The sequence below is a fragment of the Tursiops truncatus genome, chromosome 13 (assembly GCF_011762595.2).
Source record: "Tursiops truncatus isolate mTurTru1 chromosome 13, mTurTru1.mat.Y, whole genome shotgun sequence".
NCBI classification, from domain to species: domain Eukaryota; kingdom Metazoa; phylum Chordata; class Mammalia; order Artiodactyla; family Delphinidae; genus Tursiops; species Tursiops truncatus.
Genome location: NC_047046.1, coordinates 26,337,423 through 26,363,898, shown reverse-complemented (window position 1 = coordinate 26,363,898; position 26,476 = coordinate 26,337,423). Strand labels below are relative to the sequence as shown.

General features: G+C 48.2%; 1 protein-coding gene across 4 annotated transcripts in view; it reads left to right on the top strand.

The window, feature by feature from the left end:
- DGCR2 (DiGeorge syndrome critical region gene 2) overlaps nt 1-26,476 on the top strand; it is a 69,565-nt gene that overhangs the window by 28,698 nt on the left and 14,391 nt on the right. For 2 of the 4 annotated variants that reach the window (XM_073790418.1, XM_033837431.2), the window contains exons 2-6: nt 3,914-4,036; nt 18,756-18,881; nt 19,600-19,810; nt 21,556-21,632; nt 23,003-23,179. In XM_073790418.1, the coding sequence (XP_073646519.1) occupies nt 3,914-4,036; nt 18,756-18,881; nt 19,600-19,810; nt 21,556-21,632; nt 23,003-23,179 (714 nt within the window). Of the gene's footprint in view, nt 1-3,913; nt 4,037-5,025; nt 5,119-18,755; nt 18,882-19,599; nt 19,811-21,555; nt 21,633-23,002; nt 23,180-26,476 lie in introns of all 4 variants that reach the window. The other 2 variants (XM_033837427.2, XM_033837434.2) reach the window with 2 other exon arrangements.

Genomic DNA, 26,476 nt, shown 5'->3' with positions numbered 1-26,476 from the left:
CGGCATGTGGTATCTTCCTGGACCGGGGCACGAACCCGTGTCCCCTGCATCGGCAGGCAGACTCTCAGCCACTGCGCCACCAGAGAAGCCATGTTCAGATTTCTTAAAGTGGCAGCTGAGGTCATTGATTTGAGACCTTTCTTCTTTTCTGATATAGGAATTTTAAGCATTTAAAAAAACTTATTTGTTTGTTTGTTTACAGCCGTGTTGGGTCTTTGTTGCTGCACGCAGGCTTTCTCTAGTTGCCGCGAGCAGGGGCTACTCTTCGTTGCGGTGCATGGGCTTCTCATTGCAGTGGCTTCTCGTTGTGGAGCATGGGCTCTAGGCGCTCGGGCTTCAGTAGTTGTGGTGCACGGGCTTAGTTGCTTCTCGGCTTGTGGGATGTTCCCAGACCAGGGCTCGAACCCGCGTCCCCTGCATTGGCAGGTGGATTCTTAACCACTGTGCCACCAGGGAAATCCCCTGATATAGAAATTTAATGCAATACATTTGCCTCTGTGAACTGCTTTAGTTGCATTTCACAAATTTTCATTAAATTAAAATGCTTTCTAATCTCCCTTTTCATTTCCTCTTTGACTCATAGGCTATTTAGAAGAATGTCAGTTGTTTTCTATATAGTCAGGGGATTTCCCAGACATCTTTCTGCTGTTGATTTTTAATTTAATTCCATTGTGATCAAACAACACACTTAAATTTGAACCTTTATGAATGTATTGAGATTTGTTTTATGGCTCATATATTTATCTATTATGGTGAATGTTTTGTACGCATGTGAAAAGAATGTGTATTCTGCTGTAGTTGGGCAGAGATTTCTGTGAATGTTGGTTGGGTCCAGCTGGTTGATAGTGTTGTTCAGGTTGTCTGTATCCTTGCAGATCTTCTGTCTGCTTGTTCTATCAGTTATTGAGAGAAGGGATTGAAGTTGATTGTGAATTTGTCTCTTAGCAGTTACAGCAGTTTTTCCTTCATTTGAAGCTCTGCTATAGATGCAGAGACATTTAAGGTTATTATGTCCTTTATCACTATTAAATACCTTCTTCATTTATCGTAATATTATTTACCCTGAAGTCTCCTTTGTGTGGTATTAATACAGCCACCCCTGGGACTTCCCTGGTGGTGCAGTGGTTAAGAATCTGCCTGCCAATGCAGGGGACACGGGTTTGAGCCCTGGTCTGGGAAGATCCTACATGCCGCGGAGCAGCTAAGCCCGTGCACCACAACTACTGAGCCTGCGCTCTAGAGCCCGCAAGCCACGACTACTGAGCCCGCATGCCACAACTACGGAAGCCCATGCGCCTAGAGCCCGTGCCCCGCAACAAGAGAAGCCACCGCAATGAGAAGCATGCCCACCACAACGAAGAGTAGTCCCCGCTCACCGCAACTAGAGAAGGCCCCCACGCAGCAACAAAGACCCAACACAGCCAAAAAATAAATCAAAAAAAAATACATATATATACAGCCACCTCTGCTTTCTTTTTTTTTTTTTTTTTTTTTTTGTGGTACGCGGGCCTCTTACTGCTGTGGCCGCTCCCATTGCGGAGCACAGGCTCCGGACGCGCAGGCTCAGCAGCCACGGCTCACGGGCCCAGCCGCTCCACGGCATGTGGGATCCTCCCGGACCGGGGCACGAACCCGTGTCCCCTGCATCAGCAGGTGGACTCCCAACCATTGCACCACCAGGGAAGCCCTCTCTTTTCATCCATGTGAGCATGCCATATCTTTTTCCATTGTTTCATATTCACCTATTTGTGTCCTTATATAAAGTGGGTTTCTTTTAGACACATGTAGTTTCATCGTGCTTTTCTTACCTATGTAACAAATTCTGCCTTTTAATTAGGGTGTTTCGATCACCCCATATATTTATTGATCAGGCAAATTTAATTACAGTCTGCCATTTTGTCGTTTGTTTTCTATTTGTGGCAACCGTTGTTTCCTTTTCCCTTTGTTTATTCTTCCTTTGGGTTGAGTATGTTTTGTTCCTTTTGTCTTCCTCGTTGGCTTATTTGCTGTAGCTCTTGTGTTAGTTTAGTGATATTCAGCTTTAACTTATCACATTCATGAGACAGACCACTTTACCTGTAGTGTTAGAGCCTTTAAACGGTATGCTTCAGTTTCTCCTTTCCCGGCTTTTGAGCTGCTGTTGTCACAATTTTACTTCCACTCAGGTTATAAGCCCCACAATGGAGTATGTGTGCATTTGCTTTAAGTGCCTCCAGGTTGGCAGTCTTCTGTTTTTTCCTCTCAGAACTGAGAAGTGTTGTTCCACCATCTTCCAGCTTGTGTTGTTTCTAGTGAGAAATCTGCTGTCATCTTTACTTTGTTTTTCTGTGCATCATGTCTTTTTTATCTGCTTTTAAGACTTTTCTCTTTATTGCTGGTTTTAGGCAATTTGATTATGATGTGCCCTGGAGTATTTTTCTCTCTATTTCTTGTGTCTGTGGTTCATCGAGCTACTTGGATCTGTGGGTTTATAGTTTTCATCAAATTGGGGAATTTTTCTGCCATTGTTTCTTCAAATATTTTTTCGTTTCCCCTCCGTGTACATGTGTACGGGTGGCTTGAAGTGGTCCCAGAGCCACAATTCATTTTTTTCTAGCCTTCTTTTCTTTCTGTTTAGAGTTTCTGTTGTTTGTGCAGTGTGTTTGTATCTCTCACAGTAGGTTTCTTTCTTTGTGTCTTCCATATCTCTACTTAACATGTTTAATCTTTCCTCTAACTTCTTCAACATTTACAATACAGTTATAATAATTCTTAATGTTTTTATCTTTTCTGTCATTTCTGCCATTTCTGGATTGATTTTTTTTCCTCCTCATTTTGGTCATAATTTCCTGTTTGCATGTCTGGTAATTTTTTTATTGGATGGCAGACTATGAATTTTTTTTTTTTTTTTTGCGGTATACGGGCCTCTCACTGTTGTGGCCTCTCCCGTTGCGGAGCACAGGCTCCGGACGCGCAGGCTTAGCGGCAATGGCTCACGGGCCTAGCCGCTCCGCGGCATGTGAGATCTTCCTGGACCGGGGCACGAACCCGTGTCCCCTGCATCGGCAGGTGGACTCTCAACCACTGTGCCACCAGGGAAGCCCAGACTATGAATTTTGACTTTCTGAGTTCTGCATATTTCTGCATATTCCTATAAATATTCTTGAGCTTTGTTTTAGGGTGTGACTTGGAAACAGTTTGGTCATTTCAGCTCTTCATTTTAATCTTGGTTAGTCAGGACTAGGGCAGCATTCAGCCTAGAGTTAATTTTTCCCCACTAACCAGGCAAGACTCTTCTGCATCTTGACCCAGTGCCCCATGAATTAGAAGTTGTTTCCAGTGTGGATCCTGAGAACAGGTGCTTTTGTGGCTCTGATGAGCTTCAGTTATTGTTATTGTTCCCTCTTACCCCAAGGATGGTCTCTCCCCGGCCGTGCCTGCTGATAGCACACCTGAGAGCCAGGGCAGGTGGGTGGCAGGAGCTGGCTGACCCCAGCCTCAGTCAGGCCCTTCGGTATTGAGTTACTCACTGTTTTGTCTGTCCCCTATTACAGTTGCTTCCAGAAACCACTTCCTTAAAGCACAGGTCTTGTAATGTCACTTACTGGCTAAATCACCTTTGCTCCATACAGCATGTGACCTGAAGTTCAAAATACCTTCCTCCCCCCGTTCCCCGTGGTCTCCGTTCGTGGCAGGCTCCCCTGTTCCTCCCTTCCTGCGCCATCCTATGCACCTTGTGAAGCCTCGGGAGCCCCGTGCCCCCACGTCATCCAGGCAGTGGCCTGAGGCCCTGGGTGGGGGCGGCCTCTCCCCCTGCATTCACCTAGCATGCTGGCACCTCTGTCTGGTCAGTGTCTGTGTCGGCCCTGCCCCGTGTGCTCAGAGGTGCAGGTGGCACCGCATCCTCAACGGCCTCTTGCCTTTGGTCCCACAGAGCTGCGGTGCAACCCAGGCCAGTTTGCCTGTCGCAGCGGCGCCATCCAGTGCATCCCCCTCCCCTGGCAGTGTGACGGCTTGGTGACCTGTGAGGATGAGAGTGATGAAGCCAACTGTCCAGGTGAGTGTCAGGCCGGGGGACGCGTGTGGTGGCCGCCCTCCCCTCCTCCCTCTCTCTGTGTCTCTTTAAAAAATGCATGCCCAGTGCCGCAGGTCCCAGTGCGGCCGGTTGCAGGGCCAGGGCCATAGGGGGCATGAGGGGGCCCAAGAGGCCACATTTGGAGGCACCGCGGCCCACAGCGAGCCCCTGTGTGGCAGCCCTGGTGACCGGCCGTGGCCCTCTTGCCATCCTGCCCACTTGGGCCCTGGAGACAGGGGTGGATGCCACACGAAATCTGAGTTGCAGCTCCTTTGCTCAGTTCTGCCCCCGTCCCCTCGATTAGGGTTGCCCCCAAGAGCAACGTGTTCATGGCAGCCCTAGCTCTCAGCTTGGTCCAGGGTGTGTGCATGTGCCTGTGACACACACACATCACACACTCATCCGCTGAAGACCTGGGTGTCGGCTCGAGGTGTTGGACAGTATCTGCCTGTGAAGGTGACTGTTGAGAGGCGACCCCTCCCGGTCATCCTGGATCCTGTTCTGGCTTGGCTATCTCTTGCATGTCTCTGGTTGAGGTGTCTGTCTTTTTGGTGACATTGGGGATAGTGGCGGCCAGGCTGGGAGCTTCCAGGGCAGGCCCATGTCTGGGAGCCCACCCAGTCATTGAATATCTTTGTGGGTGCGGGGTGCAGGCAGGGTCTCAGCTGTGACCTCCCTGATGTGGTGAAGTTTAAGTAAATCCATGGAAAGTCCTAGCCGTGCTAGGTCTGGCTGCTTTTGAACTTGGACTGCAGGACTTCTTGAGTGACCACAAGAGTTTATTTCATTGTCCTGCTAAAAGCCTGCTAAAATTATAACAAAAGAGTACAAAATATGTAAAACCACAGGGACCAAGAAAATGGGAAAAGATGACACAGTAGATCAGTAATTTCAGCAGTATTTTGGGGAGGTAGAAAGCAGATGGTGTGCCTGATGCAGTCTGGGCCTTCAGGACAGTCCCTGCCTTTCAGGGGCTGGAGCTGTCTTACCCAGACCCCCTGCCAGAGGCTTCTGGTGTTGTTTAGCCCCTGAGATGCATTCCTGTGACATTTGGAAGGTGGAAGGTAAGGGACCCCTTCTTCCCCTGGCCACAGTGTGGGTGTGTGGGCTCAGACAGTGGGAGCGTGGCAGGGCTGCAGAGTGGTGGTTGTCCCAGCAGCATTTTCTGCTCAGCAGTGGGTGGCAGACTGGCCTGCTCGCTCTCAGCTGCAGCACAGAGGGGGCATTGACGGTTAGAGGTGGCCCATTTTCTTTGTGCACCCCCCAGCCTTGTCAGTTGTTTGAAAGCACAAATTCCCTTTGTGTTGGAAATACCTATGTGGTCCCTGCTCTCCTGAGTGAACCATGTCTGATACAAACGGGAATGTAAAAGTTTTACTGGAGAAGAATTCACAGCTTTATTAAGAGACATTAAAGAAGACTTGAATAAGAAGAGACAGGGTGTTCTTAGCAAGGAAGTCTCAGTGTGGTAAAGCTGCCTGTTCTTCTTATATTGATCTGTGGATTCAGTGTTCTGGGAAATATGACAAGTCAGTTCTAAAACCCATGGAAGGATAAAGTCCTGATATCATTTGTCCACTTTGAAGAAGAGAAAGAAGCACACACCAGCCTTGCCAGTGCTGAGGCTTCCTTCACAGTTGGCTCAGGGATTGGCTGGTGAGACAGAAGAGCTGCCAGAAATGGACCAGAGAAACTTGATTTGAGACAGAAGTGGATTACCCGTCACTAGACAAAGGATGGAGTCCGAAAGGAATGCCATCAGATCCCTGATGAACAGTGTTGGTTTCAGGTTAATTGAAGAAAAACTCCTGGAAGACCGTAGAGGAGAATACCTTTATGACCTTGGTAGGGAAGTTTTTTTTAAGTCACAAAAAAATGTTAACTCTTAAATAGAAACGACCAGTCTTACCAGATTAAAATTAAGGTCTCCCCTTTATCAAAAAGCCCCAATAAAGAATGTGAACAGACAAGTACAGAGTGGGAAGCCTATAAAGGATTATAATCCAACGTGTGTAGAGGACTCCTGCGGATGGACAAAAGACGGTCAGGCATGTCAACGAATAAGAAAAACGAACAAGAATGGTGGCTCAACACATAAAGAGATGTCCTACCTCATTAGTATTCAGAGGCGACAGTGAGCTCCCACTTTGCAGATACTTAGATTGGCGAAACGGAGGACGTCTGACAAACCCGGGTGTTGGAGGTCTTTGGGCTGCTGGTGAGAGGGGTGCACTGACACACCCACTTTGGAAAACAGGCATTAACCTGCAAAGCTGAACATCCTCATATTCTGTGATCCAGGATTGCCATTTGGGGGAAGCTCTGGAGAAATTTTTGCAGTGCTGTTCATACTAATGTACAGCTTGGAAACAACCCAAATGTGTATTCACATAGCGGAGTATTTGACCCAGCGACAGCAGGTGCCTGTTAGGTTCCTGTAGCAACATGGAAACTTTTTTTTTTTTTTTTTTGCAGTATGTGGGCCTCTCACTGTTGTGGCCTCTCCCGTTGCGGGGCACAGACTCCGGACGCGCAGGCTCAACGGCCATGGCTCACGGGCCCAGCCGCTCCGCGGCATGTGGGATCTTCCCGGACCAGGGCACGAACCTGTGTCCCCTGCATTGGCAGGCGGACTCTCAACCGCTGCGCCACCAGGGAAGCCCAACACGGAAACCCTTAAAGCAGGATGTAGGTGACAGGGCAAGTTGCCCCAAAGTACACACAGTACAGTAAAGACAAGCATAACTGAGCACCATCTCATTTTCAGATACATCTGTGTGTGGTAAACCAAGAGGAAGAAAGGCTGAACAGCCCAGATACACAAAACCCGGGCTTCTGGTTCCTCGCTGGTGGGAAGACAGAGGTGTCAGCCTGGGAGAAGCAGACGTCGGGGTGCAGCCCTGTAGCAGATGACCTACTTAGTGGGGGCTGGGGGTTCATGACGTACTTTATTACTAGGCTTTACATCTTACATAAGTGCTGCATGTACTCTTTGGAATGTTTCAGATATTAGACAGCCTTGTTTGTTTTTTAAGAGAAGCCAATGGAAGGAAAGTGAAAACTGATGTGGCAGAGAAAATGCAACCGCGGGCCTGCTTGGGGGAGAGAACACCAGGAAATGAGCCAGTTTGCCCAGCAGGCCCTAAATGCCCAGGCTGGTGGGCATCTGGCTGGGGGTGGCTGGGCTTCCTCACTTCCTCACTTTCTCCACGGAGCTAGATGACTCTTCCATGGCAGACATGAAGCTTATTTTCCAGACTTTGGCCGTCCAGTATGGTAGCCACGAGTCACGTGTGGCTTCTGAGTGCCTGAAATGTGGCCGTTTCCAACTAAGATGCACCACAACTGTAAAGTATACACTGAATATCAAAGAGTTAGTACAAAAAAGTAAAACACCTCATTAATACTTTTTAATATTTATTACATGTTGAAATTATAGTACTTTGAATATATTGGGTTAAATACAATTATTAAAATTAATTTCATCTCTTTTGAAATGTGGCTTGCATTATATTTCTGTTAGATAGCACTTGGACTTACAGTCTGCAGAATAGGAGGTACCAGGCCCAGCAGAGGGGAGCCATGGAGGTGGTAAACAGAGGAATTAAGAGAAATTCTCTATGGGGACAGATGAGACCCTTGACCATATCTTCTGCCCTGCTCCCCAAATGGTCTGTTTCCTCAGGCAGGGGGTTGCCGGAGTCTTTTCTGGAGAAATTGGTGCATCATGGATGAGGTAGAAGCGGTATCAACAAGCTGGAGGGTTCTCACCTTGAACTCACCTGAACCCTACCAGCACCTGGCCCACGAGTACCTACAGAGCCTCTGGCAAGCTGGACCGCTTTCCTCTTAAACATGAAAGACACCCAGTGCTCTCTAGACTCTGGAAGAAAACAGCCACGGGATGCTCCCTGGACTCTGGATAGAGCATCCTAGACCAAAAGGACCAGCACAGAGTGGCTGAGGTAGCTAACTCTGCTGTGTGTAAAATAGCAGTTAGATGTGGGGGCTCAGAACCAAGCTGCCTGGGCTGGTTCCCCGCCTCCGCCTCCTCCGGCTGTAGTCCTGTGGGCAAGATGCTTTTTGAACTTCATTGTCCTCACCTGTGAGACGGGGGATAATAGTGCCTACCTTAGGGTTGCTAGAGGATTGATGTACACAAGGTGTGCTTAGAGCAGAACACAGCACTCAGCAATCACTCACTATATGTTAGCTCTTATTTTATTAATTCAGGGAGTAAAAGAAAACTTCAGCAATATATTCTTCTTGTTTTTTTTGTGGCTGCGCTGCATGGCATAGCAATATATTCTGATGTCAGCAAAATGGCTGTCTCAGAAACTTCAGACGCCCATTCTGCCATGCATACATTCAAAAAGCAACTAGAAGATGGGTAAAATAACTTCATGGAAGCTCTGGAAAACGGTCAAAGTCTATAGCAACCATGGGAACACCCAATCAGGAAGAAGCCACATTCAAGTGGTAGGAAATATCATGGCATTTTTACTCACCCTTGGCCCACTTCCTCCCCCAGTGGCACAGCACAGTCTAAAAGAAGCAACAACCCAATTCCAAATTCCTTGCCTCCAACCAGAGGGAGCAGAGTGACCTTATTTGCAACATTCTGACCTGTCTGGGGGCTGCCTGAGGGACTGATGTCTGTTTTTTCTGACTTGGAACTCAGATAGGGAAAAATTACATAGTTTGGATCTCAGCCAGCAAAAAACTGCAGAAAGTGTCAAGCAATGCTCACAAAAACTGGGTACAGACCTGCAGGTGCCTGGGGTAAGGGACTGTGGGTGGAGGAATACAATAGTACGTCCAAGACCCTGAGAAGCAGGTGACTGGCTCTGGGAAATTAAGACATTTTAAAGCAGGCATATATACTTAAGAATCAAAAGAAGTTCACACACAGGACCAGACACAATGCAAGTGTAGAAAAGGCCTAAGAAGACGTTAAGCCTTCACCCTGAGCTGTTCTCAAGGCTTAGAATAAACCCTGCTAATTAATGAAGGTCTTCCCCAATACAGAGCCAGTCTGCAAAGATTGGGAGAGGATTTATTCAAATGCCTAATTTTCAACAACAAAATAACAGACAGACAAAGAAGCAGGAGAACACAGCCCATTTGAAGGAAGAAAATTATGTGGCAGATACGATCCCTCAAGAAACAGTGGGCCTCAGACATACTAAAGAAAGGCTTTAAAGCTACCATCTTAAGTGTGCTCAAAGAGGTGAAGGAAAATATGGACAAAAAACTAAACTGAATTGAAAACTTCACTAGAAGCAGGCTCCAACAGGCAGAAGAAAGACTAGGTGAGCTTGCAAACTGAACATTTGAAATTACTGAGTGTTTGGAACAGAAAGAACAAAGAAAGGTGAACAGAGCCTTGGGGACTTGCAGGATCACCCAACAACAACCAACAGAATGCACATCTTTTTACTCAAATGTACATTTAACATTCTCTAGGCTAGACCATATGTTAGGCCACAAAATAAGTCTGAACAAATTTAAAAGACTGAAATCATATAAATCACAGTGGAATGAAACCATAATAGGTATCAACAGTAGAAGGAAAACTGAAACATTCACAAATACATGAAAATTCAACAGTATACTCTTAAACAGTCGTGAGTCAAGAAGAAATCACACAGGAAATTAGAAAATATCTTGAGATAAATGAAAATGAAAAGAACAAACCATAGACTTCCTGGTGGCACAGTGGTTAAGAATCTGCCTGCCAATAAATAAATAAACAAATAAATTTATTTAAAAGAAAACAACAAACCAAAACTTAGGGGCTGCAGCAAAAATGGTACTAAGAAGGAAATATGTAGCTGTAAACACTATATTAAGAGAGAGAGAGAGAGTGTCAGCTGGAGGGAGGGAGGAAGGGTCTCAAATCAACAATCTAACTTTACACCTTAAGGAAGTAGAAAAAGAAGAACAAACTAAACTCAGTGCTAGCAGAAGGAAGAAAATAATAAAGATCAGAACAGAGGTAAACAGAATAGAAAAACAATGGAGAAAATTAACAAAACCAAAGGTCAACAAAATTGACAAACCTTTAGCTAGATTGACTAAAGAGAAAAGACTCAACTTCTTCGTAGAAACACCGAATGGCTAATGGTGCCACTGCTGTGGAAGGGCCCAGAGGCCGTGGGGGCCCTGAAATGGGGAGAAAAATAAAGTGAGTGAAGCCGGGAAAGAAAAAAGAGAGTAAAGACTCAAATAACTAAAATAAGAAATGAAAGTTGAGGGGACTTCCCTGGTGGTCCAGTGGTAAAGAATCTGCCTTCCAGTGGGGATGCGGGTTCGATCCTTGGTTGGGGAACTAAGATCCCACATGCTGCAGGGCAACTAGGCCCACGCGCCACAACTACTGAGCTTGCGCGCCTCAACAACAGAGCCCACCTGCCGCAAATTGCAGAGCCCACACACTCTGGAGCCCGCGCGCCACAGCTAGAGAGAGAAAACCCGCATGCCACAACTGGAGAGAAGCCTGCGTGGCAATGAAAGATCCCATATGCCTCAACAAAGATCCCACGTGCCGCAGCTAAGACCTGACGCAGCCAAAAAAAAAAAAAAACAAATGAAAGTTGGGACATAGGGGCTTACACACCGTGATCAAATGGATTTATTCTTGGAATGCAAGGGTGGTTCAAAAAACTAAAATGTGTAATATACCACACTAGTAGAATGTAGGAAAAAACACATGATCTTCTTGATGCAGGAAGAGCATTTGGCCAAATTAAACATTCTTTCATGGTGAAACACTCAACAAGCTAGGAATAGAAGGAAACTACCTAAACATAATAAAGGAGGAGCTTAGTGGAGGAAGAGGAGCTGGGAGTCTGCCATCCCCTCCTTAAATAAAGAACCATGACTTTCAGCTGAACTGGTATCCCCCATACCAGAGACCCCCTGTTTTACTTTTTTAGTAAATCCCTCATGGTCTGCTAGGGTGAAGGAGGGGCAGGTTTCCTGAGCACACCATGCAGGGGTTGGGAGCTGGGTGTGTGGACTGCCTTCTCCCTGATTTTTTAAAAAATTAATTAATTTATTTATTTTTGGCTGCATTGGGTCTTCATTGCTGTGTACGGGCTTTCTCTAGTTGTGGTGAGCGGCAGCTACTCTTTGTTGCGGTGCACAGGCTTCTCATTGTCATGGCTTCTCTTGTTGTGGAGCATGGGCTCTAGGTATGCGGGCTTCAGTAGTTGTGGCACACGGGGTCTAGAGTGCAAGCTCAGTAGTTGCGGCACACGGGCTTAGTTGCTTTGCGGTATGTGGGATCTTCCCAGACCAGGGATCGAACCTGTGTCCCCTGCTTGGCAGGCGGACTCTCAACCACTGCGCCACCAGGGAAGTCCCTGCCTTCTCCCTGATTTAATACTAGAAATTTCATATCTCCAGAAAAGGCTTGAGAGTAGTGCAGTGAATAGTGCAGTGAACGCTCCTGTAGCCCTTACTTGCATTCATCAGCCATTAGCATTTTGCTACAGTTGCTTTCTCTATGTACATTTTTTTCTGAACCCTTTGAGAGTGTATTACAGATATGATATTTACCCCTAAATATTCAGCATCTTCTGAGAATGAGAACAATCCACTCTAACCACAGTACAATTTTCACATGCAAGAAACTTACTATAACACTATTATCTTATATATAGTCCATATTGAAATTTTTTTCAATGGTCACAAAAGTGTCACTTACAGGTTTTTTAAACTTTTAAGTCCAGGATTTAGTCAAAGGTTACATGTTGTATTTTCTTGCCATCTTGCTCTGTCCTTTAGTCAAGAGGTGTCCCCAGCCTTTTTATTTATTTATTTATCATTTATTTATGTTTTATAAATTTATTCATTTATTTTTGGCTGCGTTGGGTCTTCATTGCTGCGTGCAGGCTTTCTCTAGTTGAGGCGAGCGGGGGCTACTCTTCTGTTGCGGTGCGTGGGCTTCTCACTGGGGTGGCTTCTCTTGTTGCGGAGCACGGGCTCTAGGCGCGCGGGCGTCAGTAGTTGCAGCATGTGGGCAGTTGTGGCTTGCGGGCTCTAGAGCACAGACTCAGTAGTTGTGGCGCATGGGCTTAGTTGCTCCATGGCATGTGGGATCTTCCCAGACCAGGGCTCGAACCCTTGTCCCCTGCATTGGCAGGAAGACTCAACCACTGCGCCACCAGGGAAGCCCCAGAAAACTTTTTTTTAAATCATGAGTTCGTATTTGCTGTACCTCCGATTCTAATCTAGACTTCCTCCTCTCCTCCCCCATCTCATATTTGTACCTCCCTTTCCCATAAGAACGAACCCTGGTTCCCAGCACCATCTGTATATGTACTCATTTGGCCAATTCTAAAGCACACATAAAAGAGTTTTGGAATTACTGCTCTTGTACCACGGCCAAGAACAAACCTACTAACTAAATTCTAGGATTTCTTCTCAGTTCTTTATGATGTTAGACTGTGTTGCACTGAGGGGGTACAGTCATTGTCTAGTCAGAAGCCACCAGATTCATTCCTGTTTTTCTTCTGTGTGATGTGTTAACGTCTGAATGTTTGCATTCAGTTTTAGGACTTTGCCTCCTCATCTTCATTTAGTTTTTAATTGAGATATAAATCATGTACCATAAAATTCATCCCTTTAAAGTGTACAATTTCATGGGCTTTAGTGTATCCACAAGATTAACTGATTTTTTTTTTAGAATATGTAAAACATTAGCAAGATTCAAAACTTGTAACTGTATAAAAACATACACTTAGAAGTTCTATTTCCCTTTACCTGTTTCCACCATATCCAATAGGCCACTAGCTTGATTGGTTTCTGGCCTATCTTTTCTGAGTTTTGGGCATTTTTTTGATTACAAAAATAAGCAAATGTGTGTATATTTTACTACTTGTTTCTTTTTCTTTACCCTTTCTTACATAAAAAAAGTGTCTTACTGTGTGTACTTTTTGCCCTGATTTTTTTTCTTTTTTAATTCAGTAGAATATCCTTAAAATAACTCTGTATTAATTCATAAAGTTTTTTTTTTTAAAAATTCTTTCTTACTGTTATATTGCTCTCCATCTTAGGAACGTACCGTATTTTATTTAGCCAGTCTCCTATGTGTGGGCCTTTAGGTTGTCCTCATTAGTTTGCTATTAAAAATAACGTCACAGTAAGTAACCTTGTGCATATGCGGGGTTATGGGGGGGGCTTTTTTGTTTTGGAGGGAGTTTTGGAGATGTATCATCAGTGTAAATTCTTAAATGTCGGATTGCTGGGTCTAAGGGTCAATGTATATAGTTTGCAAATTTCTTACTTTGCCCAGCTGCTGGCCTAGGATTTAGCTTTCTAGGCTCAAATAAATTTGGAGTGATTTACTTCTAAAATAAGACAATTTTGAGACTGACAAATGCTAAACTGGATGGTATACTGGGACAGCGGGCATAACCAGGCATCTTAGGACATGTGGTCACCTTCTCTACGTTATCACTTGTCCTTCTGTTTTCCAGTTGTTGTTTTGTTTTTTTTTTTTAATAAATTTATTTATTTATTTTGGCTGTGTTGGGTCTTCATTGCTGCGCGCGGGCTTCCTCTAGTTGCGGGGAGCAGGGTCTGTTCTTCAGTGTGGTGTGCGGGCTTCTCATTGCGGTGGCTTCTCTTGTTGTGGAGCACGGGCTCTAGAGTGCAGGCTCGGTAGTTCTGGCACACGGGCTTTTAGTTGCTCCGCGGCATGTGGGATCTTCTCGGACCAGGGCTCGAACCCGTATCCCCTGCATTGGCAGGCAGATTCTTAACGACTGCGCCACCAGGGAAGTCCTGTTTTCCAGTTTTTAGAACTTTGTCATTCTCTTAACTGTTCCGTTTGTCCTAGTGACTGCCTTTTTAAAAATCCTGTTACTGGACTTCCCTGGCAGTCCAGTGCTTAAGACTCAGTGCTTCCACTGCAGGGGCATGGGTTTGATCCCTGGTTGGGGAAGTTCTATATGCCGCACAGGGGGGCCAAAAATAATAATAATAAAATAAAATCCCATTACTGTTGTTTTAATGGGTTTCAGAGAACAAGGTGTGTTTGTTCAATCTGATATCTTTAACCAGAAGCTTCAAAAATGTTATTAATGTGGGATTTTTATATCCAGAGAAGTCAATGATATATGAGGATAAAATAAAGAAATTGTAGATATGAATAGACTCATAAATGTTGCTATACCCTTTCTTAGAAAGATGTGATCTTGTAAAAGGAGAGGGTTAAGCAAGAAAGAAGATGACCTGGGGTCCAGGAAACAGGGTCCCAGTGCAGGAGGGTAGCAAAGTGGACCCGAGGATCACAGCCAAGCCCCAGCCCAGAGAGCGGCCCATTCAGCCTGGAGCTGGAAGGTAGGCAGGGATTCCAGGAAACAAAGTGGAGCCAGGTGGCTCTGACACAGTGTTTTGAGTGTTTAAAATTTTTACTGTTAGCCTTTGTTATCTGCTGTAGTAACTGAAAAAATCAGTGGTTCATATACAGAAAGCTAAGAAAAATTTAAAACCGATGCAAATATTAACTCCAGGAAAAAAGAAAGTTGTTAGAGGATCGAAATAACCTTAGTATGCTATTTGGTTCACAAGTGAAGAATACTTACATTATTACGTTATTCTACTGACTTTAGTTTTGAAATTGATGCTACTCTGTTGGGAAGGTAAGAGTGTATGTGAGCTAATAATAAGCCTGTACCTGCCTGACCTTAAGTCAGTGGGTAACACTTAAAATTGATAACACTAGAAATAGCAGGGTAAACCTATTATTCGGAAATATAGACATAACAGAAGAAATAAGTAAAAATAAGTAATTCTTTTTAAACTACCGGAAGAAGTAAGAAAAAATAATTTAAAAACTATCTGAAGAATTTTCTGTGGGAAATGGGATTAGGAGCAGGGGGCTGGGGGAGGGGAGGCAGGATTTCTATTTCATCCTGTGATGTACATACCTAAGAATTGAGAAGACCTTGAGGGAGGAGCCCCACTCAGGTCAGTCTGCTTCTGCCACAGCACTCCTGGCATCTGAGAGCTGTGGCCACAGGTGGAGTGTGCCTGGGACTGGTGGCTTCAGCTTCTGTCCCAGGCAGTAGCAGAAGGTAAAATGTCCCTTCTGTGAACTTGTGCCCTGAGACATTCATGGACCTATAGGAGCCGCCGGAGGGAGGCAGATTTTGAACTTGAAACTTATAGGGCTGTGTTTTTGCAGTTAATCTCTGTGTACCGCATATACTGTCCACATGGGTATAAAATGGGAAGACAGAGTGCTCATGTTGGCATGTCCCTGATGGAACAGAGAGAGATGGTGGTCCCTGGGGCTCCCCCAAACCATCAAACTTTAGCCCAGTGAGATCCCCCTGAGCGACATGACTGGCCCCAGCTGTGGGGAAAGAGAATCAGTTTAAAGAACGTGTTCAGCGTAACGGAAATGCTATTAGTAACTGTTATTTCCTGGCTCTCTGGTTTTAGAAATCCTGCGTTGGTTAGCAAGTATTGGTTAACTTAGAAACATTTGATTTTTGACCATGATTCTAAACCTGTTTGGTGTGAAATAGGACAGTGACATGTGTCCCGACAGCTCAGAACACTGAAGAGGCTCCAGTCTGTCCTGCCCTCTCCCTCATTCGGAGATGTTACAGGCTCATCTGGACAAGTTTTAAGTTTCTGGAAACACAAATTAGAATCACTCACATTTTGTCCTTTATTTGCACATCATCTTCTTTTCCGGCCACTTGCTGTTGGGAGCAGCAAGCAGGACACTGCCTGCCCTGACTACTGACTCAGATTCCCCGTTGGACTCGAGGCCTCCAGCTCTTGCTGCCCTGATCTCCAAGGGCACACGAGGGTCCTGAGGCGGGACACTTCTCCTCTGAAGCAGGTCTGTCACGGCCTTGCCTGCCTCCCCATCTCAGACATTCCCTCTTCCTCAGATTTTCAGTAGCGTTTCAGCCGGGTCTCCTCCTTGGGCTCCCATTCTGAAGTCCGGGGACGGACATCTGAAGAGAGAGGAGCACTCCTTCGGAGACGTCAGGGCTGGACTCAGGTTGGGTTCCAGGCTTGGACTCATCCCCGTCCCCACCACAGGGAGTGAGAGTGAGACCTTCCACTAAGGGGTCAGGGCCACCTGCTACCGGGTGCCTGGGACAGTGCCTAGAGCTGCTCTGGGGCGTCTGCACCCTGAAACCCGCACTCTGGGGCTGGCCGCACACCCTCCAGCTGGCCGCCGCGCTGTCTGTGGGGCTCAGAGAAAACTCCTTATTGTCAGAGGTGGTCCTAAGAGTGCTGTAAGGCTGCTGATCCAGTGAACTCTGCCTTCCCCAGCCACCCTCACCTCTTGCTTCTGGCCCCCAGGACACTCAGGGGGCCTGTGTCTGTTGGTGGGTTTCGGTGGCAGCATGTAATGGACGCTGAATAATGAGTGATGAGGGGGTGGATGTGGGCGTTTGGATATGAAGGAAAATGGAGTAGAGAGGAAGGCTCAGAATTGCTGCCTGAACCACAGAGAAGCCTGCTCATCACAGAGCAGCGTCCTCCACCGCCACCAGGCTTTCTGGTTACTTTACTGTGCTGTTTCACCTGCCCCCCCACCCCCTCCCCGGGCTGCAGATGGCTTCACTGCGGGCAGCATCCTGGCCACCTGGTGTTTGGTGCCCCCGGCAGAACCGGTCCTTTTCTTTCTTTCCCCTCTGCCCTAGATTCCTCGTCCCTCTGTGAGCAGTTTGACCGGTTGTATACCAGGTGCCCAGGTGCTGTGCTTGGTCTGGGGAAGAGGCCAAGACCAAGTGGAACCACAGGTCTTGCTCGTTTGAGCAGGCAGAAGGGAGGTGTGAAGAGCAGGCAAAAGGGAGGTGTGAAGTGCAGGCGTAGCGAAATATGCTTCAGCTACACCCAAGCTGGTCTTCAAGCTTGTCGCAGACATGCCCGGTTTTGGCCTTTGCCCAGGCTGCGCCCTCTGCCTGGGAGGGCTCTGCTCCCCTCCCTCCTTATCCCTCAGCCCAGTGGGGATCTGCCCACTCCTCTGCCTGGCGCCCTGGAGGGACAGAGGCAGGGGCTTTGCATTGTCTCCTCCGGGGAGCGGGAAGTGGTGGTTCTCAGACATGTGCACGGGGCACCCCAGTCCCAGAGAGCTGAAGCCGTCCCACCCCAGGGCAGTGTTTGAAGAGGGCAGCTTCTCCTCTAGGTCTTTGCCTGGGGTCCAACTTATCTCAGGCACTGGGAACACATTTTATGTGTTAGAGTGATTGGCAAGCTGATCCCATCACCTGCCTGGGAAGGGACTATGGAAACTCCGAGGAAATACTCTACTGAGTAGTTAGTGGAAGAGGGACAAAGCTGCTAGGGTCTCAGAAGGACACACATGTGCTTCTTCTACAAAAATTAGGAAATGCAGGCAGCTCCAGCTTGGAACCTTAGGCGTTGTGGTAATTAAAGAAATCGATTCACAGATGCTGAGCAGCCATTGAAAGTGATCTTCACTAAAGAATATGGAAAGCTGTTTATAGTCTTCAGCTTGCAAAGCAAATCATAAAATAGTGCTTGACGTGATCCCAATAGTTTTAAGGATTTGTGTAGAAAGGAGAGATTGGAAGGGCAGCAACCTCTAGAATAGTACAGTTTATCTGTTTTGTCTTTTCAAACTTTTGTATTTCTCAAATATTTTACATTGAATATGTGTTATTTTATAATGGGAAAAAATAAAGATAATTTATTAAATAAAAACAGTGTCAGGGAATTCCCTGGCGGTCTCCTTTCACTGCCAGGGCCCAGTTCGATCCCTGCTGGGGAATTAAGGTCCTCTGCCCCTGCCCGCAGGTGGGAGAGGTGGGGACTGCCCGTTGCCATGCCACGCCCCTACCACGCCCATCGCCCCACCTTGGCATGCGCCACGCCCCTCCTGGGCCACACTCCACCCACCACCCACCCCACCACCCCCGCCTGGCCTGAGGTTGTTGAGCCAGCTGCAGGCAGGTGTCTGTTGTGTCTGCGAAGTCGTGCAGACCAAGTTCATTGCCTGTGCTGACCCTGTACCGGTATCCTCCACCAGGCGCCCCCCAGCAGGCAGAGCGCAGAGGCCCCTCGGAAACATAGCCCCTGGCTCTCTCCTGCCTTGGGTAAATCTCCTCACTTCTCTGGGTCTCCTCTCTCAGACCTGCGAATTACTCTTGGACCACCACACATAAAGCTAGCATTCTTCCTCACCCTGAGCTTTCTGGTCACACTTTAACCATGCTCCAGGCCTGCTGCACACGAGGGCCTGTGCCAGGTGCCCTGACCCTGGCCTTGAGGCTGAGAGAGGGGCAAGCAGACAGAGAGGGCCACACACAGCTAAGAGGGGAGGCTCCAGGTCAGTGGGGGAGCAGCCTGGACTCTGCAGAGAACCCCCTGTGGCCAGGGATGCAGGAGGGTGTTAAGCAGGAGTGGCTGACCCTGTGATGTGCCCACAGTAGCCTGTTAGAAAATGCAACTGAGAGTCCCCATTTCGTAGTCATAATGAAAAATGAAGACTGCCCAGGCGTAATTTCAGCAAGAAGCTCATGTAACCCATTTGGCATGAACGGCACGTTTTAGAGTTCTAAAGAAAACCTGAATAGATGGAATCTGTGCTTCCTCCTCCCTGCCCTCCCAATCCCCCCGCCATCTGACTGTACCGGGGTTCACTTTGGCGTCTGGCCCTCATGAACAGTGTTGACAGCCACTCTCTCTCTGCTTTCAGAAGTGATCGGGGAGGCGCGTCCTTACCATGGGAAGGAGGCTGTGGATCCGAGGCCGGGGCGGGCTCGAGGCGGCGACCCCACGCACTTCCATGCCATGAATGTGGCGCAGCCCGTCCGCTTCAGCAGTAAGTTGCAGACCTGCCCTGTTCATGAACAAAGGCTCACCCCCCACGTGGTCCCTGGCTCTCCCATGCCACTTGGCTGTGCCGGAGTGTCCACCTAAAATAGCCCTTCAGGGCCTCCTTTGATGGGTGAAGCTGCACAATGACCTGCCCAAAGCCACCCAGCCCGAGTGAGGAAGCCATGACCTGAACCCAGGCTCTGGAACCAGGCTGCTTTTTTTTTAAGAGATGGTTATTACCTTTGGGGGCTGAACTGTACCCACCCTTTTGTAGGTGGAGAAGCAGGCTCTCCCTCCATTTAAAAATTTTTTTAAATAACTAGTTATTTAATGAACTCTCTACAATATTAGGAGTTTAAAAGAGCAGAATAAATTTAAGGAAAATTGAAAGGCAGAAAAACCACAGCTGAAACCCCCTTCTGAGTAGACATACTTAGGTGTGGTGATGTAGTGGGAATGCTCACACTGCCAGCCTGAGGCGTTCTACCAGCTCATCAGCCACTTTACTCAGCGAACTCAGCGGCTGGTCTTGACTGCCCAGCGGCTACAGCCTCATACAACTGGGAGGCTTATGGTCTTGGAGGCAGAGCTCCCCTGTTGAGCCTCAGCTTCCCCCTTCTTGGGTGGTTTCTGAGCTGCTTAGATGCAGCATGTACAATTGCATTTTGGAGTGAGGATGCTAACTTGGGGGACAACTCCCCGCCGTCTTTCATGTTTCCTAGGGAAGTGCCCGACAGGGTGGCACCACTACGAGGGCACGGCCAGCTGCTACCGAGTCTACCTGAGCGGGGAGAACTACTGGGATGCTGCACAGACCTGCCAGCGCGTGAACGGGTCCCTCGCCACCTTCTCCACTGACCAGGAGCTGCGCTTCGTCCTGACCCAGGAATGGGACCAGCCCGAGCGGAGCTTCGCGTGGCAGGACCAGCACAAGTGAGTCCGGGGTGGGGTCCGGGGCCTGTGGAGTGCCAAGGCCTGCCTAGCATGATGGCCTCCAGGACATAGCCTCTGGCAGCCCGCAGCAGCCCCGCCCCCTGGAAGCAAATGGAGATGGGGGTTTAGGGTAGGTGTTGCGACGGGGCAGGGTCTCTCAGAGGGGCAGGGATGGGCTGCCACCTTGTGTCACCTTGAGCCAGTCCTTTTCGTTGGTCCCCCTGTGTGGGTTCTGCTGCAACTGCAGGGGGTCTGGGCCTGTGTCAGGAGGGGCTGCTCCACATGGGGCTTCGTAGGCCTGGTTCGCGGGCCATGCAGGTAGGTGGGGCGATCCTTCTGAGAAAGTGGGCTCTGCCAGGCCCGTGCTCAGTGCCTTCCATGGGCCCACTCGTTCAGTCCCCCAGACACCACAGGGCCCAGGGTGGTGACCAGGGCACGTATTAACTGGGGTGTGCCAGGTTCCAACCCAGGCAGTCTGGCTCCGGACCTGGCCTAGACCCCCAGGCTCCACAGCATCAGAGAGCAAGTGTGGAAACTGGCCAACTGCCGGCCTCTCCCAGGCCCAGCATTCAGGGGGCTTTGTTCTGGGGTCAGATGTGTGCTGAGGACCCCTTCCACACTGCCGGGGCCAGCAGTGGATCACAGGGTCACCATACTGCCAGTGCTCCCTCCGCACGATGGCAAAGGCTGCCACACTGCCATAGGAACGCAGTGACCGTGGCAGGTGGAGGCTCCACCGTTATGCCCTGTGAGCTTGGCAAATCACCAAAGTGAGAAAGATAACTCCCAGCTCGCTGGGTGGTTGAGTCCTTGGAAAAGGGAGGGGTGGGAATGTGCCCTCAGGATGGGCACATGCATGGTGGGGGCTGGAGGGGCAGAGTGGCACCCACGGCAGCTGGGGACCCACTGATGGACATCTCCAGAGCTGGGAGGCTGCGGTCGGGAGCACCTGCTGGGTGGGAGGCTCCAAGGGAGGCAGTGTGTGCTCATAGGGGTTGTCTTTTATTGAGGTGTAATTCACATGCCATAAAACTCACCCCTCAGAGCATACTACTCTTTGGTTTTAGTGTATTCACAGGTTTGTGTCCACCAAGAACTAAATTGATTTTACTTAGAATGTAAAAGCTTTATTGGTTCAGCTAATAAGAAGAGTCTTGGCAGGAGTCACCCGAGATAAAAACTTTTTCTGACTAGTGAGTTTATTATTTAGAATTTTAATGCATTTTATTAAAACTAAGTATCAAAACTTTCAAAAATCATTAATGCCTTTGAAGCTCAATATTTTAAAGGTCAATGTAACTATTAAAAATGCACACATTCAGGGACTTCCCTGGTGGCACAGTGGTTAAGAAGCCACCTACCAATGCAGGGGACACAGGTTCGAGCCCTGGTCCGGGAAGATCCCACATGCCGTGAAGCAGCTAAGCCCATGTGCCACAACTACTGAGCCTGTGCTCTAGAGTCTGTGAGCCACAACTACTGAGCCCCCGTGCCACAACTACTGAAGCCCTCGCACCTAGAGCCCGTGCTCTGCAACAAGAGAAGCCACCACAACGAGAAGCCTGCGCACTGGAATGAAGAGTAGCCTCTGCTCTCTGCAACTACAGAAAGGCTGCACACAGCAACGAAGACCCAATGCAGCCAAAAATAAATAAATAAGTTTATTTTTTTAAAAAAAACATGCACACAGTGGTGCCTGCTTCCCCCTGTCCCACTGAGGTCTCCTGCGATCTGTCTTCCTGTAGGTTGTGGGTCGGCTACCAGTACGTCATCACTGGCCGGAACCGCTCCTTAGAAGGTCACTGGGAGGTGGCATTCAAAGGTAAGGCTTCCTGGTCCTTCAGAAGAGTTGTTGGGCTTGAACCTGGGGGGCGTCATCCTGACAAGGGCGACTATTGCTAAGCTCTCCACTCCAACCTTCTCCCACCCGGGTGCCCGGTGCGGGGCTGTGTGGAGGATTGGGCCCCACACCCGGGGAGGCTGTGATGGCCCAGCCCCGGTCAGGCCCTTCCGCCAGACCCAGGTGGGGCTTGGCCTCCTCCGGAACCTGTGGTGGCTTCTGCCTTGGCCATTTCTAGACTGTCCACCCTCGTTTCAAAGTCCACAACTTTAATTGGAGCATAAAAATGAGCAGAGTGTGCAGCGGACATGAACTCAGGCCAGAGAGGGAGGGACAGGCTTCCTAGAACAGGGAAGGTCAGAGTTAGGGTCCAAAACATCCTAGAACCGTCAGGCAGGTGGAATTAAAATAGATTATGTGAGTGTGAGCATGCATGTGTGAGCGTACATGTGTGTTGCTTTAACTACCGAGGTGACGTCAGGAGCCATGTGAGCAGCTGCGTTCCCACCCGCCCGTGGTCACCCCTCCTGTCCCATTGCCCGGGTGCTGGCAGGTTCCTCCACCTGCCACCCGAGCCACATGCCTTGCCCTGTCCCTCCTTGGGCCTCTCCTGTTAGGCTGCTCCTTGGGCCTCTGGCTTGAGCTTGGGGCCAGTTCCTTTTCCCAAACACATCCCAGTCCTGCTGTTGATGTGTCTCTGAGGACAAGTGAGGGCTGGTGAGCCTGGGGATCCCGGGCTGCTTGCTCTGTCACCTCCCTGTGGAAAGTGAAGGGACGTTGCACTCGGGCAGAGCTCACTTGTCTCCCAGCCTGGGGGACCTTGTGGCAGGTGGGCGGCCGTGTCTCCACACAGACCGGTCAGGGCCCCGGGCAGTGGCTTCCCCCCAAGTGGCCCCCCCTCAGTCCTCAAAGGTCCTGCTGGAGCATCCCTGACCTGTACTCCTGGAGTGTGAGTGCCTGTTCCTATTTCCCGGTGGAGTAGTTGATTCGGAAATGGCCATTAGGTTTCCAGGCTCAAGAGTCATAGCATGCCTGCAGAGGATCATTCTAGTAGGTTCTCACCTGCCCTAATCCCAGCTCTTGGGGTGAATCCCTAACCCCAGTAGAGGGTGCCAGCCTTTAGGACAGTGCGGATACTCCTGGGCACACTTGTGGTCCTGACACTGTGGTCGAAGAGAGTCCACAGCTTCTCACTGGCTGAGTCCCTCTGAGGAGGAAGGGGCGTCTTTCTCCTTCCTGTGGGCACTGCCGTCCTTGCAGGGCCTCTGATGTTGTAGTAACGTTTCTAAGTGTGCCTGCCTCCCTGCTCCCTGGCCTGCTGCCATCATGCTGTGACGCTGTCTGTCCCGCAGGCTCCTCAGAGGTGCTTCTGCCCCCGGACCCCATCTTCGCGGCGGCCACGTCAGAGGGTGACGGTGTGTTCTGCGCGCAGCTGCAATGCTTCCACTTCCCCACGCTCCGCCACCACGACCTGCATAGCTGGCATGCTGAGAGCTGCCACGACAAGTCCTCGTTTCTGTGTAAAAGAAGTAAGCGCACATCTGATGCAGGCAGGCATCCCGTTTGGCCCTGTAGGCTGGGCCCCAGTGTCATCCCTGAGCCCTCATCTCCCCCCAGGACAGAGGCCCTGCCCACCCCGTGTCGTTAGGAGTTGGGATGACGGTGGTGACCAGAGGACCTGCCACATCTCGTGGTGTCCTGGAGCCTCGGACTCTCTTAGTCACCTCCCCCTGCTCTCCGCGGGTCCTCCAGAGGCCCTCACTCTGCTTCTCTGTCAGCCCCATCTGGGCCACTGCCCTCCAGCCTGTGGTGTCAGGTCTGTTCTGGGCCCTCTGCCAGCTCGCTCGCCCACATTCCACATTGAGGTTCTTCCAGCCTCAGGGCCATGCTGTGATTGTGCAGCCCGAGGGCAGGGCTCCCTCATCTGTCCCCTCTGGGAACCATCCCTGCCTTCGCTGCTGATTTGTCGTGGGTCAGGATTTCACAGGGGCCAGAGCCTGGTTTTGGACTTGGCCGTTGGTCAGTCCTTGCACGGGCACCATCTCATCACATTTATAGGAGCTTCGTGACAAGTCCTCCCAGTTGGTGGGCTCCTCTTCTGTCCTCAGCCATCGTGTTGCCTGTTCTGGACCTTTTCCTCTTCTGTATGAATTTGGGGATCAGTTTTCTGAACTCCCTTATTAATTGTCTATTAGAGAATAGACTTTCTGTTTAGACATTTTTGTGTTTTCTTTCAAATCTTTTTTCTCTTTTAAAACTTCTTTACTTTTTTTTCCTGGTGTTTCTTTTCTTGCAGCTTCACTTAGAAGTGGTAATAGTAAGCATTCTTATCTTCCCAACCCAAAAGGGATGGCTTTTAGTGTTTCAGCATTAAATGTAAGATTTTCTCTAGGACTTAGAAAACCAGATACCTTTATGAGGCTAAGGAAGTACCCATCTAGTCCTTGTTTGCTGGGAAGTTTTACATTACAAAAATGTATTGATTTTTATATTAATCCTTTTTCTGCATTTATTGGGAGTGTGTGGTGTTTCTTCTTTACTGTTTTACATTACTGCTTTGTTTATATTACGTGATTTTATCATTTACTCTTTCACATTAATAGATTTTCTCATTTTGAACCGTCCTCCTGGTTTTTGTATGTTTATTGCCAGCTTTGGTTTGCTGATATTTTATTTAGGATTTTTGAAACTGCTTTAAGAAGTGAGCTTAGCCTGTTACTATCATTCCTTTTCCACGTGCTCCTTGAATAGTTTTTGTTATCACATTTATATTAGGTTTATGAAATGAGCTGGGAAGCATTCTCTTTTACCAGCCTCTAAGTCAGTTTGTACTAGTTGGTTATAATCTTGACCTTGTTTGATAGACCAACCTTATAGGAGCATCTGGGCCCAGGGGCTAGGGAACTTTCTAACTTGTTACTTAGATATCATTCCACACTTAGGGAAAAGTTACTAGAATGATAAGGAACTTCCTGTCATACGCCTTCTACACAGAATCACCAGTTATTTATATTGTGCCACATTTGCTTTATCATTCTCTCTTTGACTATTTTTCCTAAATCTTTTGAGAGTAAATTAGAGATACTGTTCCCTTGAGGCCTAAATACTCAGTGCGTATTTCTAAGAAAAACAGCATGTTCTTATATAACCACAGCACAATTATCCAAACAAGGACGTTTGATCTAGATGCAATACTGCACAATAAATACTACACAACAAACGCCGCACAACAATCTGCAATTTATTCTGGTGTTCTCAGTTGTTTCAATAACGTGCTTTACGGGTTTTCTTTTTCTTGGCCCAGGATCCAGTTCAGAATCATGCATTGCACTTAGTTGTGGTGTCTCTTTAATTTCCTTTTGGTCTTTCTGTTTGAGTAATTTCTATAGACCTGGCTTCAAGTTTACTAATTCTTTCCTTGGCTGTGTTGAGTCTACTTGTGAACCCACTGATGGCTTTCTTCATCTCTTTTTTTTTTTAACATTTCATTTCTAGCATTTCTGTTTGATTCTTACGGTTTCTCTCTGCTGAATTTCCCATCTTGTATGTTGTCAACTTTTCCACTAGAGGTTTTCGCATATTAATCCTACTTGTGTTAAATTTTCTGTGTGTTACTTCCTTCTTCTGTGTCATATCCTTGATGATCGTGTTGTCTCTGGAGTTTGGTATTTCCTTCTGGTTTGTCGTGTGCCTTGTCATATTTTGTTGAAAGTCAGCGCCTTGTATAGGACAGTGGAGGGGAGTCCAGTCATTTTGGTGCCTGGAAATAGGCTGGCCTTTCTTCTGTGTGCCTTGGGTATAGTGGGTGGAGGGGTCTGTCTCAGCAGGAGTCAGACTGGGCTGTGGCTACCTTTATGCATCTTGTTTGCTACAGGGCTCTTCTTAGTGTCTGTTCCAGCCTCTGCTTTAGGTTTTCCCTTTGGGCCCCTCTTCAGGGCATCTGTCCTCAAGGCCTCCCGGCGGCGTGGGCTCCTCAAGTGCTTCCCCACCTCCAGCTGGGGTTGTGGAGCCAGCAAGGGGCTTTTCAGCGGTGCCATGATGGCTCCAGGTGTGCTCGGATTGGATGTGGTTGGTGTGGGAAGCTGGAGTGGGCTGGCTAGAAGCCAGCCCATCCCTAACCACTTAAAATCACTACCACTTCTAAAGTTTTTTCATTTCAATAGTGTTGTGTAAATTGAACCATATTGCTATGCATCCTTTGGGGATTGGCTCTCTGCCAGCACAGTTCCAAGTTGTTACATGTGTGTCTTGTCAGTACTTTGTTCCTTTTTATTGCTGAGTAGCATTTAACCAGTCACTCACCTGTTGAAGGACAACTGAGCTGATTCCAGTTTTTTGTTTTTTTTTTTTTAATATTTATTTATTTATTTATTTATGGCTGTGTTGGGTCTTCGTTTCTGTGCGAGGGCTTTCTCTAGTTGCGGCGAGCGGGGGCCACTCTTCATCGCGGTGCGTGGGCCTCTCACTATCGCGGCCTCTCTTGTTGCGGAGCACAGGCTCCAGACGCGCAGGCTCAGTAGTTGTGGCTCACGGGCCTAGTTGCTCCACGGCATGTGGGATCTTCCCGGACCAGGGCTTGAACCCATGTCCCCTGCATTGGCAGGCAGATTCTTAACCACTGTGCCACCAGGGAAGCCCCTGATTCCAGTTTTTGACTGTTACAGTTAAAGCTGCCATAAACATGTGCACACAGGTTTTTCTGTGAATGTAAGTTTTCCCTTCTCTGGGATAAATGCACAGGATTGCAGTTGCTGGGTTGTATGGTAGTTGCATGTTTCATTGTTTATGAAACTAGTGAACTTTTTCAGAGTGTTTACATTCCCACC